The sequence below is a fragment of the Lampetra fluviatilis genome, chromosome 26 (assembly GCF_964198595.1).
Source record: "Lampetra fluviatilis chromosome 26, kcLamFluv1.1, whole genome shotgun sequence".
NCBI lineage: Eukaryota > Metazoa > Chordata > Hyperoartia > Petromyzontiformes > Petromyzontidae > Lampetra > Lampetra fluviatilis.
The window spans coordinates 4,480,364-4,499,213 of record NC_136300.1 but is presented as its reverse complement, the minus strand read 5'-3'; the positions used below and the strand labels follow the sequence as shown (position 1 = coordinate 4,499,213).

General features: G+C 48.5%; 1 protein-coding gene across 3 annotated transcripts in view; it reads left to right on the top strand.

Moving 5' to 3' along the window:
* The window catches only part of PHKB (phosphorylase kinase regulatory subunit beta), a 196,015-nt gene extending 179,237 nt beyond the window's left edge, over positions 1-16,778 (top strand). For all 3 annotated transcript variants that reach the window (XM_078868562.1, XM_078868560.1, XM_078868561.1), the window contains 5 exons: positions 12,975-13,112; positions 14,132-14,261; positions 15,107-15,214; positions 15,404-15,544; positions 16,501-16,778. In XM_078868562.1, the coding sequence (XP_078724688.1) occupies positions 12,975-13,112; positions 14,132-14,261; positions 15,107-15,214; positions 15,404-15,544; positions 16,501-16,644 (661 nt within the window). In that variant the 3' untranslated portion in view covers positions 16,645-16,778. The remainder of the gene's footprint in view (positions 1-12,974; positions 13,113-14,131; positions 14,262-15,106; positions 15,215-15,403; positions 15,545-16,500) is intronic.
* The last annotated feature ends 2,072 nt before the right edge of the window (positions 16,779-18,850 follow it).

Sequence of the window (18,850 nt, the reverse complement as noted above, 5' to 3'; positions counted from 1 at the left end):
GTGCTTTCGCGGCTCCCGATTAATATTGAAGTTTGGCGAGGTCAGGGGACAAAAAAGGGAGCGCGAACATTGACTGCGTCGGGTCTCTCGCGTCCCGTCTCCCGTCGATTGTTGACGTTGCAATCACGGTGGTCGCTGCCTTTTTCACGTGGGATGCTCCGACGTCTGTACGCGGTTGATGCGCCGATAGGCAGCGTCTCCTACCTCGATAATACCGTCACACGGGGACAGGAGCAGGTGGAGTTGCTCCGATCATTCTCACAACGCAGGACGCAATCCGCCGCCGTTCCTCTCTCCCCTGCACAAGTTTGGGACATTGAGCCGGAGCTCCGCAGTGCCCGCATCACGTTGTCCGTCATCATTGTCGTCCTAACTCTGCACAGACATCTTGCCCCTGCAACATTCCCTAAGCCCAAATCATACATTCTGAAATGATCCTGCCTTTTGACAGACGGTACAATGTACGTTTTTTTTTTCCTGATGTGAAATAGAAATGTGTTAGGGTATATGAGGCTCTTGCAAATCATGCAGTCGGCTGGGTGTCATTTGCAAGAGCACACTCAAAGGGAGTGTTCTGAAGGGAAATTGCGAACCTTTAAACTACGTAACTTTTAATGCGTGTAACATTATTACAGCTGAACTAGCTTTGTGTAGCTGCAACCAATGGCAAGATTCATCGTTGTTCTCTGTTATAGTTTAATAGTCTACTTCGGGGCTTCAAAGGGAACGCACACTGAACAAATATCCACTGCGGTATTCCCTTATAGATTTGAAAAAGTTATTTCCCTGTTCAGTGTAGGTCATGTTCACCGCTAATGGCCCATTGCCTCACGTTAACGTTTGTAAAATAGTTTTTTTTCCACATGCAAAATGAAAAATAATAATCATAATTATCGTCATCATCACGGAAATGTGCAATCGTTGTCCGTGGGCATATTATCATTTTGTCTAGAAGTGCAAACATGCAAAATCAAATGACCTTCATCGGTTAACGACCGCTGCTTGAAATGATCACAATGTACAAACTTTTCTCGACTGGCGATCACAGTGGCTATAAAAAATACCAGGCCTCGTATTGACTTGCTGATGTTTAAAATCCTTGCAGAAATACCCCAGGGGAGCCATTTCTGACATACGGAAGGAATTGAGCATTGGGGTTTATATTTTTATTGCGGCAATAACTGGCTTCTATTTCATCACGGGGTCTCTGCGGCACGCAGACTAAATCCCGCGCTAAATCTTATCCCGGAAAGTAGTCGGCGGAGTGCAATCTCATCACAGCAGACACACGCAAGACAGCAAAGGTGTGGAGGATTGCCTTGCGATGCCTGGCACGCGAGTTTTGTGAACCCACGCTGGGCCGATGTGCTTGTCAGGGCAGCCTCCCGTGGAGGAGCTGTGTTTCCGTTGGCACTGAGATGGCTGAAGGAGTATGTGATGGACGACCGCCACTGCTGCTACCACGCTGGCCGACTCTGGGAGCAGCCCCAGTGGTGGTCCCGTCAGGATGCGTCATGCAGCTCGCACAGATCCAGCAAGTTGAACCTTCCCGCGGGACCACCGGGGGGTCCCCAATAAACGGAAGTCAAAATCGTAATTAATGAATTATTTTTTAGCGACTCCGTCCCACTACCACATAAACGCCGCGGCAGCCCACTAGAAATCAATCCTCTCGTTCTTCACCGACCACCCGTCGTTGCCAAAATTGCTGTAGTCATTAACAATAAACTTTGGCGAATCGTGTAGAGCTCGTCGAGAGGAATAGATTGCCGCGTCGTTCGCCTTCACCAGACATAAAATGACGTCGCAGCGCAGTTTATGCGAGAGCCGGGGGCTTATGGGACCCCGGGGTCTCTGCCATGAGGTTCAGTTGTGGGTTAGGAAAGGACAAGGAGGGAGGAGGAGACATAACACTGGTGGCAATTGGTCGGTGAAGATGGTTAAGTGCCTCCCCTAGGTTGAAGGAATACCCGAGTATGAAAATGATCTATGAAACTAAACACTTTTTATTTTACCAGGTAAGGCCCACTGAGCTGTATATCCGTTTTTCAGAAGCGACCTGGCGACTAATGATAGCTCAACGAAGTGGCTCGTCATGTGTAAATTCATAGGAGCCAAACACTCTGAACGCATGATTCTTAATGTAGAAGCAAAAACCGGAGGACCTGGATAAGAATCCACGCGACCACGGGGAAAACATGCAAACTCCAAATATACAGCAGGCGTCAGGGTGAGAATTGAACCCACGACCTCCTGCATACGAGGCGAGGGAGTTAACATCTCATCACCGCGTTGCCCCTGGAGAGATACAGGCGCTTAGGTGTACTCCTGGCTCATTAGGGCTGCGATATAAAATGAGGGTCGTGAAATTAAATAGTCGTTAATAGCGACGCACTCTTTTACATTGTCGTGAATTGAGCCTCTCTCTGCAGTAGGCACGTACGCCCGTAACGTACAACGTAAAACGTACACGGATTTAAAAAACAATGATTCTTACTCAGGAAATTTGATGATGCGTGAGTCGTGAGCGGAAGGATCAAAGTTAAGGAACACAGTAATCCCGTAAACGTCTCACATGCGTGCAATGTTTTGCCTAAATAAATGCTAACAGCACTTGCTGTTCCTGACTGCAAAAGTCATTGTTAACAATTAATTCATAAAACACTAATTGTAAAGATTTTGCCGATTTCATGTTTTTTTGTGCAGAGCATAACAATGGAAAGTAAGAATTTTTGCAACAAAACGCATATTTTAGTCACTCGCAATTGTGCAAATATTAGCGGGTGGTTCTCGGCGAAGAATAAAAGTACAAATCCGCATGCAGACACTTGTGTACGTTCGCACGCTACGGGGGCCCGACTTTCGTGGGTTTCCACGCGCTGTGGTGGCGCGCGATGAATAGCAACCTCCCCTCAAATCACGTGGAGTTATTTTCATGTTTTAAATTAAAATGCAAATTGAATTGCCTCCACCAGTTGGCAATTACCACCGGGATTGGAGGCAGCTTTCTGTCCGTCTTTAAAATGACAAGGGCATTTTCTGTAATTACAGTTTACCAAAGCACAGCATGGTCGAAAGCCAACCTATGCATTGCCTACGTTATGAATGAGGAAGATGGGGATATAAAAAAAGGGTCATTATTTGCGTCAGTGTTTACACTGTATTATGGATTTTCATTATTTCTCGACGATATATTAAAGGTCTAGCGAAGCCGACTTGGTGTTCTGCGATGGGAGCGCGAGCACGTGATGAATGTAAAGTGGCAGAATCCCGACAGCGCTCCCAGCCGTGGCTGCACACAGCTGCGAATGGTTGTGTGAGCGTCGGTTGTGTGCGGGGGGGGGGGTAGTGTAGCGGTTAGCGCGCTGCGCTACGAACGCGGAAAACCCGAGTTAGATTCCCGTTCGCAGCCAACATCGGGTGACGAATATCTGAACCGGTCCTGGGTTTCCCCTCGATCGGCTCAGCCTTAAAATGACTACCTGGTGCGGTGTGTAAATATTAGCGCTGGGAAATCAAAGGTGGCTGGGCATGGTGCTGGCCACCCACACCCTCGTGCGCTGTGCCGGCCTTCATCGGTGCTCCTCGCTAACACTTGTCCCAACAGTCTGTTAAGGCTATGGGGGTGGGGGTGGGGGGGATCTTTGTCTTTGAGTGGAGAGCTCATTAATTTTGTGTGGTAGCTGCGATGCATGGCCTAGCTAGGTGTGTCACGCAGATTAGCGACCCCTGTACTTGTGAGACTCACCTGCAGGGGCAAACCGGTGCCTGTAATAAGCAAGGAGAGCGAGCTGGATTCCGGATAAGGATATTGGTTTTGTGGAGGGTTGGTGGTCTTCACTGTTACGTCCGTGTCGGTTATCTCAGGTTGCACAGCTTTCCACCCACATTTGAAATTATACGCCGTCACAAATTGGCCACACGTTGTCAGCAGCACCTTCGTAAAACAAAGTGTCTTGATATCCAGACAAATGAGAGTATGCTGTTTATTCAGCCTTTGACATTTTCTAAATCCACAGAGTGTGAAAAATAAAATAAAAAACGCAACATTGATATAATATTTGAACTATTCTATTTGCCAACCTCTTTGAGTCGTGGAAATTGCGAGCTGTCTAAAACGTTTGTCAGCTCGTCTCAGCAAGAGTCAGAATGACTGCCTGCAGAACATCGGTAAAGAAAACGTTAATTAGCCCGAAAATATTACAGTTGGGCGTTTTGATGTTTCACATTTCACGGTGCTCCACATCCGTGACGACGGGATGCTAGTACAGCATAAGAGCGACCACTAAATTTCGATTTAAAGCTTTCGTGACTGCAGGGATTCATCTTCTTGGTTCTTTCGGTAAAGTCACGTAGAAGGGAAGTAATACAATAATAAAAACAAAACACAATAAAATAATTCTCACGACGTTTCGGCCACAACGCAAGCAGCCGTCATTCTTCACCTGAGGACGGCTGCTTGCGTTGTGGCCGAAACGTCGTGAGAATTATTTTATTGTGTTTTGTTTTTATTATTTTATTACTTCCCTTCTACGTGACTTTACCGAAAGAACCAAAAAGCGACCACTACCTCGCCGTCGCTGCGTGCGTGCGGGGACAGACCGCCCGCCCGCGTCGAGACGAGTTTAACGCGACAGCTGCCGCCGAAGCTGCCGACCGCCCTTCAGTTGCCGCCGCGTTCCCACCGTCAGCGGTTGCCCGACGCGGCGCCACAACGGGCGGGGGGTGGCCCGGGCCACGCCGGTAATTTGCCGTGATGCCCGGCGCGATTGCCGATGATCCTCCGCTGCCTGATGGGCACGTTTTTAGTTCCTTCCCAACCCCCCTAATTTTCATGCTGCGTCTTTGATTGAACTGCAGCGGGGCAACTATTACGAAGCAATTTTTTTTTATTTTATGAGGTAAGGCCCGCTGAGCTCTATATAGCTCTTTTGCAGAAGCGACCTGGGCACAAATGATAGCCTAATGAGAAGTGGCTTGTCATCATGTGGAATCTTATCGCAGCCAAATACACGAAACGCATGTTTCTAAATTTGGAGGGAAAAACCGGACGACTCGGATAAAAATCCCTGCGACCACGGGGAGAGAGAACGCGCAAACTCCAAATATACAGCAGCAGGCGTCGAGTTCGGGATCAAATCCACGGCCTCCTGCATACCAGGCGAGGTAGTTAACATCTCTACGGGGAGAGAGAGACACGCAAACTCCAAATATACAGCAGCAGGCGTCGAGTTCGGGATCAAATCCACGGCCTCCTGCATACCAGGCGAGGTAGTTAACATCTCTACGGGGAGAGAGAGACACGCAAACTACAAATATACAGCAGCAGGCGTCGAGTTCGGGATCAAATCCACGGCCTCCTGCATACCAGGCGAGGTAGTTAACATCTCGCCACCACGGTAGGCGTCAACACTCGGCCGTCTCTCATCTCTTCCCGGTGTGCGTGTGTCGCGTAGTCGGCAGCGCACATCACGAGAAAGACAAAGACTCTTCATTTAGCCATTGGCACCGTTTGCGAAGAGTCCCGTTAATGGGCGTCTGTTAAAAGCCAGCGCACAAATCTCCCCGGAGCTGACATTCGTGCGTGTCACCAAGCGCCCGTTTATTGGGATGGCTCGACACATGGCAGGCTCAGATGAGGTTTAGGATCCCAGCTGAGATCGTCGTGCGGGATGGGACTCATGTAGACGGATCAAGGCGCAGTTCACGGATACATCGCTCCTGTCTCAGTGTACATGTGCATGCACAGCCCCTTTCGTCAATCTACTGCTGGATGAGGGTCTCCGCCCACGCGATAGGAGCCGTAGGGGTTATTTGACCATACTTCACCACGCTCGTCGGTATGGGTTGAGGGCAGGGAGTAGCATTAAAGCAGAGTACAATGATGAATGCTTCTGCACTGCCCTCTACGTAGCCACGTAGCCTTTACTTAGTAACCTGCTGTGTGCGGTGGTCACGCATGGAAGCACTGCCCAGGCTCGTACCTGCTTAGCTTTCGAGCTGTGACGAGATCAGGCGCATTTTGGATGACATGGGTTATTTGATTTGATCATTAAACACGTGCACGCACGCACAAACACGTGCACGCACGCACAAACACGTGCACGCACGCACAAACACGTGCACGCACGCACAAACACGTGCACGCACGCACAAACACGTGCACGCACGCACAAACACGTGCACGCACGCACAAACACGTGCACGCACGCACAAACACGTGCACGCACGCACAAACACGTGCACGCACGCACAAACACGTGCACGCACGCACAAACACGTGCACGCACGCACAAACACGTGCACGCACGCACAAACACGTGCACGCACGCACAAACACGTGCACGCACGCACAAACACGTGCACGCACGCACAAACACGTGCACGCACGCACAAACACGTGCACGCACGCACAAACACGTGCACGCACGCACAAACACGTGCACGCACGCACAAACACGTGCACGCACGCACAAACACGTGCACGCACGCACAAACACGTGCACGCACGCACAAACACGTGCACGCACGCACAAACACGTGCACGCACGCACAAACACGTGCACGCACGCACAAACACGTGCACGCACGCACTCGCACAGCGAACTTTTACTAACCCCACACTCGCCGGGGTATTTTTCTCTCGTCCACAAGCGCACGCACGCACGCACGCTCACACTCACGCGAGCGTACGCACATAAATGGCACAATTCGCAAATGCGATTGTGCCAAAGCGCTTGACAAAAGCCCACTCCCACTGAGGTTTACAGCCCCTCCCCAACAAACCACTCATAAAGGGAACGGAAATACCTGCAAGGTTGCTAACTGCTCTCTGGCGCTTATTGCCCGGTAGCTGCTTGGTCATGCCCATGCAAAAAAAACCCCTTCGCTTAGCATCTCTCACTCTCCGCCTACACCGCTCGCTCTGCCATCCCACGGCACCCTGCAGGCGTGAGCCCACGGCCCCGTAATTCACACCGACTGCCCTACATTCCACCCAGATGAAAAGTTTAGCACGGCCAGTTTATTTGCTTGTTTATATATTTTTTATGAGCCATCCCTTTCTTGAGAAGGTAACAACAGCAGCAGCAGCAAGTTGACGTTCCGTACGCTCGTCTTAAGAGCAGCATTTTTCATCAACGCCTCGGCAGGGACAAACATTAATCAGACCTCTAATGTGCCGTAAAATTGTCCACGTGAGCCAGACACCCCCCCCCCCTCTCGCAGTGCCAGCGGTGTGTATTAACATTCTCCGTAATGAAACCCGATGTAGTCAGACGTGTAAAAAAAAAAGATGCTTTGACATGCTCCATTGTGCCGCGGCTATTTCGTCCTATTGCCTCGACGGCATGTCCACGCTTTTAGGGCGAGCGAAAAAAAAACATCGTCTGCATTCGGCCGGTTGTGTGGCTTTCATAATGAAGGTGACCCCTTGGCAGTAGCGCACTCAGGGTGTTCATTTTACGTGGCTTTTCCCGCGATCGTAGCCCGCGCCCGTTTCTTTCCTCGGTATTGCGATGCGGCTCGCACCGTGGTGGCTTGGGCGAGAGCCGCGATGGGAAACGTTCACTCGCTCCGCACGTGGCACCATCATTATACGCGGGGCGCGCACACACACATTTCTATATCTTTGGGAGGGCATGACTGTCCACCCACGGTTATCCAAATCCGTACTTCTAATCGGGCGTACCTAGGGTCACGGCTGTCCACCGCTGTAACCCTTTCTTGCGTACGAGTGTTTGCCGCGAGAACCGGCGCGTCCAGAGTAAACAACGCGGAGATGAGATTTCACGTCGGCCAATATTTCCAGGCACGTTTATTTATATATTTCGCACACCATGTATTGTGACGAATAATGGGATGGGTTGTAAAACAGCATACTACGTACCTGTAGCGTTTGTATACAGTGTATGTGTATGCAGTGTGGCGTTGGCAATTATCGTGTGTGCAAACAAACCATACATTTTATAATAAAACAACAAAATAATTGTAATAATGCCTTGTCAGTAGTGCATGAGCACAAATAACAAAAACGAAATACGTTCGTCAATAACTCTGCGGTAAAAAAGAAATATACGTATGATGTATGTCGCACTTCTTTCACACCGTACGTAGCCAACCGTGCTAATATGTAATAGGCGACATTTTGGAGCAACGGCCGTTCATCACAGCAGAGAGCGCCAATGTGTCCACGGTCGTCCCAATTGCCGTGCATACGAGAGGCAGATGAAGAAAGCAGAAGAGAAAAGTAGCTCACGGGGGCTGTGCCGTTGTTAGGATGAATATTAATGCGCGCGCCGTATAAGCGCAACTTAAATGTCAGAGCGCTAATGGTAAAAAGGTAGAGGCATGGCCTGCACCACGGGGCTCACAATCCTCCTGGCGAGATGGGCCCTCCCCACTCCGCCCCCGCCATTCCACGGGCGCGAGATTAATGCGACACGAAAATTCAATATTTTTTGACGATTCAAAATTACCGTGTAATTTATGCCCGCGGTGGGGAAGGTTTCACGTTATATTTACTCTGAGCTTAATTGCTCCGTGTTTAATCAAGCAGCAGATTTTTTGTTCTTTTTTTGCGCGCAGATGTCACTTCGAAACGTTTTCGCGGACGCCGTTAAATTTGATTGGTGGTTGCAGTTGGATCGCCGGAGTGCTGGACATTGCCCAGGAGTAGATTAACTGTGATGGGCGTACAGAGAAGAGGGGCAGTGCTAAAGCCTCGCACGGCTGGACTGCCACCAACCCTGGTTGCGAGCTGCTGGATTGTGACCGTGAATAACGTCTCTTTCCACTCTCGTGTTTACTCAATTAAACCCCAAACACGGATATTTAACATGAACCTTCAAAGATGTCCTATGAATCCCCCCGATATCCATAGCTGTGCATAGCTGTTGTGAAATACTGGGTGCTTCAAAGAATTATTCGCACTTATATAGTTTTTAATGGAAAAAGAACGGGTAATACACTGTAACATGTTAACAAATGTAGGTTAATAGCTTCAAAAAGTCAAAGAGTCTCTACTTGTTCGCCATCATTGTCAACGCGTAGCCTGTAATCTTCTCCAGGTGGTCTCCAGAGCCTGGACGCACATTTATTGTGGTGTTGTTGAAAATTCTCGGAAGTGTTCACATTTTTTTGAAGCACCCTCTTTAATGCTATTGGTGGTGCCCTCACAGGGGTAACCCATGTCATCACGTCATTGTAGAAAACATTGACATGGAAGGGTATAAACAGCAAATTGCAGAAATACATCTACATTTATATGAAATAAATTTGACCATTGAAGTCGGTCGAACTAAACCAGGATCTTAGCAATTGTTGATGTATTGCCGTGATGCTTATCTCATGGGGTGTTGCACATTTTTAGACTCGTGTCATTTGTAAAAAAAAATAAAGTTCAGAACGTTTTAGGAAAATTAAGAAAAGTTCAGGTCACGTGTGGCTGAGAGGGTGGCCGGGGGCGGTGGTCTCAGGGTGCACCTAGCCTGGCACAAGCGCTATGGTGACATCACCGCCACTTAGTGGCGTACTCCAGTTGTTGTTTTTTGGGGGGCGGTGGCCTTCATATGAAACGTTGCGATCATTTCCTAGTATAACATATAAATGTATGAATATCCTAGTGCCCATTCTATACGTTTGTAGATTAATTCATAGCCTCCTGCAGATTCCCAACTGTCACGAGACACGAACGCTGCTTTGGTTTGACCACCAATGGTGCGACAGTCCCGTAATTTGGAGCCGCTCGTTTTCGTCCCTTTAACGGAAAGTTTGCTTTTACGAGGCTCCATTTCGTGAGGAGGCGGTGAATAGGCAGCGTTCCCCGAGAGGTTGGTCGTAAGAATGCCTTTCATGAACCCACGGGGCCCCATGAGCTGCTGTGTCAGCTGTTGTTCTCGGGCAGACTCCAGCTCTTAGCTCTGATGAGGGAGCAGCCTCATTTATAAAGTTAATGATGTCCCTTAGCACTGTATTCTGCGTCAATAATTGCCTCGGCGCTTCGCCTGACTCGGGATGTATAGTTTTCTTGCAGTGTCCAATTTCAAAATTCATATCTCAGACTTTTCACCCAGATGCCTCGTGAGCACGGGCAGACGTGCTCATAAATTATCGCCGTTCATAGACAAGTTACAGTTGGCAAATGTCTCTGGCAGACATGTCTCACGATCCTTAATCACAATACGTGGTGGCGGAGTGCTTTGCAATTATTCGCTGATGACGAGCAATGAATGAATAAATGTCATGGATTTTACCAAAAAGGAACCTCAGCATTTGCTTGACATCAGGGTACCCTTAATTATCATGTTCCTGGTTCACGGTGCTGGTATCTTTCTTTTAAATGTGCAATTAAAATCCGAACAGGTGCCTTGGCTCTTATTGTTTCTGTCACCTTCTCAATAAATCCCCAGGGCGTGTCGATGTCACGCCTATTCGCATTAGGCTGACTTTAAATGCATTAAATCACCGACTGAGAAATTCCCACGGGTAAGCTCAAGGTGAGTGCGTCCCCAGGTATTAATCCCAGGTAAGGTGCACAAGACATTGACGACTTGAGTAGAGTGTGTGAGAAGGGGAATATTTATTTATCCTGGAGGAATCCGATTAGCTATAACGCTCTTTTGCACAGATGTCCAGTCGGAGCGGATCAGAACCTAACAATACAAACACATGATTTGAGCGCAACGTATTTGAAAAGTAAACAAATCAATAAAATATATACAAATAAAACTAAACCTTTTTTTTATCTTACCAAGCAAAGTCCACTGAGCTATTAGCTTCTTTTGTGGCGAGGTCAGAAGTGACCTCATCGTACCCTACCCGGCCGGGTACGGGTAGGGTACGGGTATCGGGTACCTGATTGCGACCTCTGGGATGAAGCCATGTTGCAGGCGCAGGTGGGTTGATTCTAGGAACTTGAATTGTGAGAAGAGACAAGACGTTGGGAAATGAGTGACAAACGGTTACTCACCAGTGACTCACGGCCTACCCGTATCCGGCCGCACCAGGGTCGCAAACGGGTACCCGTACCCAGCCGGGTACGGGTAGCCGGGTATCGGATAGGGTACGGGTATCGGGTACCCGATTGCGACCTCTGGTTGTCACTTTTGCACCGTTATTCGCAGCCGGGACGTCGCATCGTGTGTGTGTATTCCGCGCGGTCCAGCTCTTCGCCACGGCGTCCCGAGTTCAATCGCCGCTGCCGGGAGAAACGACGAGCGTCCCGAGGTGCACCGCAGCGGTTTCAAAGCAGAAATAAAACCTCGACGCAGACAAAGTAGCATGTAACGACGCGAGAAATTCCGAGAGCATAAACCTCTCGCTTTCAACAAATCGCCGGCATGCCATTGTGCTACGTTGCCTCGTTTGTGCTTTACTACCGTGTGTTCCCTCCTGCCTCCGCGCGGTGCCTTATGAAGATGACTTACTCTCCTAAACAGTGGTCACGACCGGCCTGTGAATGAGTAAAGATGGAATTTTATGCGCCGATGGCAGAAAATTAGTTCCAGAGTAAATTCTGACAAAGCAGTCTCCTGTGGGAAAGTGAGTGCGGCCTTCCCGTGTATAACGATGAGTGCTGGTTAACACCGGGTGCGTTTTTGCGGTATATATGTTTCTATTTGCTGTCTATCTCATGTCACTTTCTAAATTGATACACACAGTGGCATTCTTTCTGCTTTCATTGTTCTATATTAAATATCGTAACCTTGGTAACTCATCATGTGCTGGATATTTGGGGGTTTCAAGAAAACCCCATCATCATTTAGTCTCAGGCCAATACAAGCCATCTTATATTAGCCGACTTGCATTTGGACTCAATTCTGCCAAATTAAATATTTAAAAATACTTATTTTTTTAAAACACGCTTTAATGAAATGTACCGTCCTCGTAATGGCAGAACTCCACGACTCCAGGAAGTGGCCCCGCAGCTTGCCACAGCGTAAGGAGCCGTGGTGATTTACAGGCAACGTGAGTTCAGCGTGGACAATTAGACCCGTAAAAAAGATCGTTTCAAAATATATATTTTAAATTTGTATGATAGAATATAGTATTGTCATCAGTATGACATACCTATACCAAGTTTGCAGTCGATACGACATTGGGAAGACGGTTGAAATTGAGTTAGAATATTTGAGGATACGACAACAGACAGAGTGAGTTAAATAAAAGCGTGTAAAATGTTTTAAAATATATATATATTTTTTTATGATAGAATATAGTCTTGTCATCAGCATGACATGAGTATAACAAGTTTGCAGTCGATAGCACATTGGTAAGTGGGTAAAAATTGAGTTACAATATTTTTTAAGGATTCGACAACAGACGGAGTGAGTTAAATAAAAGCGTGTAAAATAGAGAAACTTGGACAGATTGATTCGCAATTATTACAGATTACACTGGTCAACACACTTATTCTGGCATAAGGTATTCCAACGGTTTTAATGTAATTTCGGGGTGCTGATTCCAAATCTGGCATCAGTTTTTGTCTATCACATCAGGTTTTTGAGATATCAAATATTGCATTTTCAATAAAAACTGCAGAAGAGAAATATTAAATAAATGTGGATATCTACATAAAATGATATTATGAACACACTATCCTAAAAATACAGCACCATATTTGAACACTAAAGCAGTCACTGACTCGCAACAACTTGCAATCATAAGTGACAGAGTTAATTTCGGGTAAAATCAATGAAAATGGGGTATGCCAATAGCATAAAATGAGATGTGATAGAGCAAATCTGAGATCAGATTTGGAATCAGCACCCTGAAATTAGTCTAAAACAGCTGCAAAAGTCCAGGCCAGAAAAAAACATTATATTTTTGTTGACCAGTGTAATTACACCTGAGCACGCTCTGAAAGTCTGCGACGGTTTGCGCGGGCCACGTGACGTCACGTTGGACGCTTCGTCCAGCCCCTGCTGTTTAACCCCCCCTCCTCCACCCTGACCCCCCCCACCCCACCCGCACAGGTGGATGATCCACGCGATGAAGCACGAGCTGAAGGTGCGAGCGGACGAGCCGCACGGGGCGCAGGACCTGTACACGCTGTCGCCCAGCGCCGTCAAGCAACTGCTGCTCGACGTCCTGCAGCCCCAGCAGCACAGCAGGTGCGGGCTGGACGGGTCGCGGAACCGCGACGGCCGCGTTTAAATAAAAGCCACCGCCAGCCGCTCGCTGGCTGCCCGCGGCTCAATTAGGCACCGGCTAATGACATGAGCTTTGCTCGCAGCCGTAGTGGCTTTGTGGTCGGTGCACGCATCACTGAGTCGGTGGGTGTAAAATTATAATGATTTATGTTGCCACGAGAATTTTCACGAAAAAAGTTCCGTGGGCTTGGGGAAGGACACTCCGCTAGCAGGGACTGGCCAGTGGTCAAGATTAATCTTGCATAGATTTATATGGCGTCTCGTATCAAGGCGCTTTACAGCAATGATACAAATGATACTCTTTGGGTCTTTCGGTAAAGTCACGTAGATAGAAAAACAATAAAGTATTTTTTATTAGATATTTTCTTATTTATTAGATAGAGGGGCTGATCACCCCGTGGTGCCCTTATAAAACTCAACATTTAAGCTACTCACGCCGACTTGTGCCCGCCCTCACACCACGCCGCCGTTGACCCTGGCCATTGACCGAGCAACCCAACGTTCCTACACCAGCTCCCTACGCAGGAATGTGTTACTTACACATCGCCATGTTGGTCAGTGCAGATCGCTAAAGGGAAGCGGTTCAGAAATCACTCGCCACTGCTGTTAGCCCTGGTTGTGAATAGAACTCAGGTCACCGGACTCTTAGCGTAGTGCGCTAATGCCCAACCGCTTCACCCCGCTGGTGACGTTACACTCTACCAAAACAAACCAATTTGGCCCACTGCAATCTTACGTGAATGGAAGTCACCGACGCACCCGTTTGTTAACACAAAGAGAAGACGTGTACTCATGAGTTGTTCACGTGTAGGCTGTTTAGGCAGGACTGGATCATCGTGATTGCCAAATGTGTTGTGGCTGCATGAACATCACCTGCACTTGTCACATGCACGCACAGGGATCTGAAATGTTTGCATCACCGACGGGTCCTCGGTTCGAGAGCCGTCGTGATTCTCACTCGGATTTTCATTCAAACTCAGGGCTTGGGAGAACAGACGCCACCTGGACGGGTCGCTGAACAGGACCCCGCCGGGGTTTTACGACCGCGTGTGGCAAGTGCTGGAGCGCACGCCCGGGGGCATCATGGTGTCGAAGAAGATCCTTCCGCAGGTGAGAGAGGCGGGGCGGGGGGGGCAGGGTGGTGTACCGAGGATGTGGGAAAACAAGGAGGTGGTCGTGGTGGTGGTAGTTGCGCTAAAGTTGAGATTGTTTCTTGCTGTGGTTGTCCCACCTGATGACGGACGCTTGTGTTGCGCCCGAAACGTCGTGATTTCATTTATTTTCTACCTACGTGACTTTACCGAAAGAACCAAAGAGTATGGTTGTGGGAAAGTCCGCAACCGTGAAATGCTTTTGCCGTTAGGCTGAGATGTCTAGGCTCATCGCAGCTGTTGGAAATTACAAATTTACATTCATAATTACGTATAAATCTCGTCCGAGGAAACACATGGTGTACATTTGTCTGGAATGTGTGTAGGAGGCACAGCGTGTTTAGCCAGCACGACTGGCTAAATTGTTGGGTGCCGACTTTTTCAAGTAATTATAATGGCATTTTGTTTATTGTGAAAAACCTCATTGAGGATGATCGTGTTTGGCATAGTTCATCATTAACGTGTTTTCATGTGGGGACAATTATATAACACATTCCCATGAACAGATAGCAAGGTTCACACAAACACACAGGGCACCAAACCAACTACTGTACCGTTATTGCCTAGCGACCCCATCACATTCCTGTAGCTTTAGAAATTTAATTAATCTGTGCAGTGCACCAACCCTCAAAATTGTTGTATTTACGAAACTACTGCTGCACCACACCCAGATAGAATATCATAAACGTGTGTTTGCTGTGTTTGCACACATGCACTACGGGATGCACATTGAAAATTGTAAACTTCAGATTGCTCACGATTGTTTTTGTTGTTGTGCGAATGTGTTTCTTTTCCTTTGATCAGCAACCGACCCTGTCGGACATGACTATGTACGAGATGAACTTCTCTCTGCTGGTGGAGGACATCCTGCAGAACATTGTGGAGCCAGAATACCGGCAGATCATCGTGGAGGCACGAACATGTGCACGCTGCGCATAAAGACTCGTCTCCGATAGACACCCGTGGTCAACGCCTGCATGCACAGTCTTCTCACATTCGCGCATTTTGTATGTTTGTCCGTTGATGTATAATAACGTCTCGTCGCTCGTGTTCTGCTTCTGCACGCCGTCCAAACTAAACGTGTCCCTCCACCTCATGCAGCTGCTCATGGTGGTGTCCGTGGTGCTGGAGAGGAACCCAGAGTTGGACTTCCAGGACCCCGTGGACCTCGACGCGCTCGTCAAGGAAGCTGTCGCCAACTTCCAGAAGGACCAGAAGAGCGAGGGGCTGTTGGAGAAGAAGGTACGTACTGCGCGATGCGCAGTGGTGAGCGCTACACAGTGGTGAGCGCTACACAGTGGTGAGCGTTACACAGTGGTGAGCGTTACACAGTGGTGAGCGCTACGCAGTGGTGAGCGTTACACAGTGGTGAGCGTTACACAGTGGTGAGCGTTACACAGTGGTGAGCGTTACACAGTGGTGAGCGCTACGCAGTGGTGAGCGCTACGCAGTGGTGAGCGCTACGCAGTGGTGAGCGTTACACAGTGGTGAGCGCTACGCAGTGGTGAGCGCTACGCAGTGGTGAGCGTTACGAAGTGGTGAGCGCTACGCAGTGGTGAGCGTTACACAGTGGTGAGCGCTACGCAGTAGTGAGCGTTACGCAGTGGTGAGCGTTACACAGTGGTGAGCGCTACGCAGTGGTGAGCGTTACACAGTGGTGAGCGCTACACAGTGGTGAGCGCTACGCAGTGGTGAGCGTTACACAGTGGTGAGCGCTACGCAGTGGTGAGCGCTACACAGCGCTACGAACCCGGCCACCCGAGTTCAATTCCCGCTCACAGCCAACACCAGTGACGATTATCTAAACTCTCCTAGGTCGCCTAAAATGAGTACGTGGTGCAGTGCGGAAACATCGCCACTCGGGAGACAAAGGCGGCCGGGCGAGGTGCTGGCCACCCACCCCCTCGTGTGCCATGCCGGCCTTCATAGGTGCTCGCTAACAGCGCTTGCCCCAACAGTCTGTGAAGGCTACATGAGGGATCTCTGTCTTTGACCTCACAGCAAATGTCACCACGGCAAATTCGTTTCATTGATAAATTGCCAGTGTGGCGTTGAGCATCGACCGCATTATTTTCAGGTTTAACGACTGTTGATTTTTATTTGTTTACAATGCGGTTGCCGCATTACGCGTTTCAATCGATCCCACGGTCTTTGAAAACATTCCCGTCCTCCCCATCTGCCCGCGCTCGCCCCGTCAGAACGACGGCATGCTGGCGTTCTACAACATCTCGCCGGTGGGCAGGCACAGCACGGCCAGCTACCTCACCCGCGCCGTCCTCGATCAGCTCCTGCAAGGCGAACTCAAGACGCTCAACCCCGACGACCCCTGCCTCATCAGCTGATTTGCCACGGCCGCCACCTCCCTTACTCCACCGCCGCCGTCAACGGTTGCCCGCCGCCCGATTTGGTCCAAACCTCGCATCTGTTTGGCCGCTGCCACCGCGTTGTATTATGCCGCGTGTATTTAAGGCGAATTGGCCGGATGAGCCGTGCCACTGAGTTCAAAGGGGACTGTTTGTGGTGCACCGTGAGCTTCCGACGTAACATTTCTGCGAGTTAAAATGAAATTTTTAAAAAAGTTTCATCGGTGGGAGCTAAAATCTAAATACATCCGTAGAATTATGTGCATTGCTTACAGATGTAACGGATAAACATTGCAGCATGCAGCTCGTGCACGCGTGCACATGTACAGGTGTGCATGCTTTAGTACAAAACATACAGTACCCACGTGAATATAGGTGCATGCATGATATGAGGGTCCACCAAAATCTGTTAAGGAGCTGTTATTAAACGGGTCGCAGCAAACTTATGTCGGGATGTTTTTTTGAGCCCCAAGCACAAACAGCGATGTTCAATTGCGTGAGGCTCACGAGTGGTCGTTGTTAAAAAGAGTATAACTGGCAGCGAAACGTGCGTTACTTTAAAGCACCATTCTCAGATTTGTTGAAGGCCCCTCGCACACCCTGCTTGCATCTCATTTCTCATTAACCGGCATTCCTCTCCACGCACCCTCCGCTCCGGCAACCAATGCCTTCCGTCAAGGCCTCCCAAGTTATCCTTCGCTCACTGGGAGGTCGCCCTTTCTCCTCTGCTGCCCCTATAGTCTGAAACTCCATGCAACACAGCCATCCTCGCTGTTGACTCCCTGCCACTGTTCAATCGCCACTCCTCCTTGTCATCATTAATGAATCATGCCCGATGTTCTGTAGAGCGTCCTGATACGTGGTTTGCCTTTGCAATACAATTACAATAATACTCGGAATTACATAAGGTGTAAATGCGTCCACATCTGAGGTCACTCGACAGAGACCATGGCTCTATTATGTTGGAGAGGCAGGCAGTAAGGCGAGCAGGGCGTGGGGGAGTCAAGGCCTTGAGCCGATGGGGGCAGGAAGTCAAGCGCACGTGGGACTGGGTGGGGGGTGGATGGAGTTCCAAAGTATAGGGGTAGCAGAGGTGATTGATTCGTGTAGATGCTATATAAATGCAAATTGCGTTGCATTCCAGTGCTAACAGAGAGGTCCAGTTCTTCTTACAGAGGGAGTGAGATCATTTCACGGAGGTTTTCTGGGAAAATGCGCAAGTCACCGTGGCCACGTATGACATTCATAACAACCAGCAGGTTACACAATGGTTTGTCGGGCACGATTGTGTCGTGCACACGTCCATGCAAATTTCCATCAGGAAATGGCAAAATGTATTTACGTGTTACATATTAAGGTGTTGTGTATGGGAGTTAAAAATAAGTACTGTATTGTATGTTATGGTCATAGCAGGAACAATTCACGTGAGTTCCAAGCTGTTTTTGTTATTTAACATATATATGAAAGTCCCACACTGTTTTTAGTGTGTGTTTTTTGCAGTGTAAGATTAATGGAACAAATACAAAAGGGACAAAACTTCAGCAAACTTCCATTCTGTCAATCAAACGCTTCAGCAGATGTGTGACACACACTCACACCGCATATGGGTCCAGTGGCGAATGTTGTCCAGGTTTTTTTTATCCAAAACTCTATAGGTGAACATTTAATTCGTAACAACCATGAAATCCCTTGAACAAATCTAAAACATTTTAGGAAGAGGAGGGGAGGAAAGTGGATATCAGTAAAACCTGCAACGTCCCAACATCTAGGCAGGTTTGGAATTGTGGGAAATGTTTAGGTGTCGTATGTAATATTTCAAACAAGGAACGCTAAATTAGCTCAACAACAATTATACGGAGAGTAAATTGCTATCGATTCAATGCAACGCGCCATCGCAGCTAACAACTCTTGTTGCAGTTAATCCGGTTAATGAGTAACTGCAAAGGTCAACTCACAGGGCTGGGAGCTTCTCCTGCTATTACCAAATTTAAATTTAATTTACTTGGGATCGCTCAGAATCGGTCCTTTATTTTCCCCCGAAGCATTTGCGATCTGTTGCGAGCGATGGCACGCGATAGGTGGGATAAACTCCGGACAGCTCGGGTGCGATTTGTGTATGCGAGGTTTTAAGAGCAGTAAGTAATGCGTGCAATGTTGAGCGTTAGACGTGACTGCAGTTGGAGTG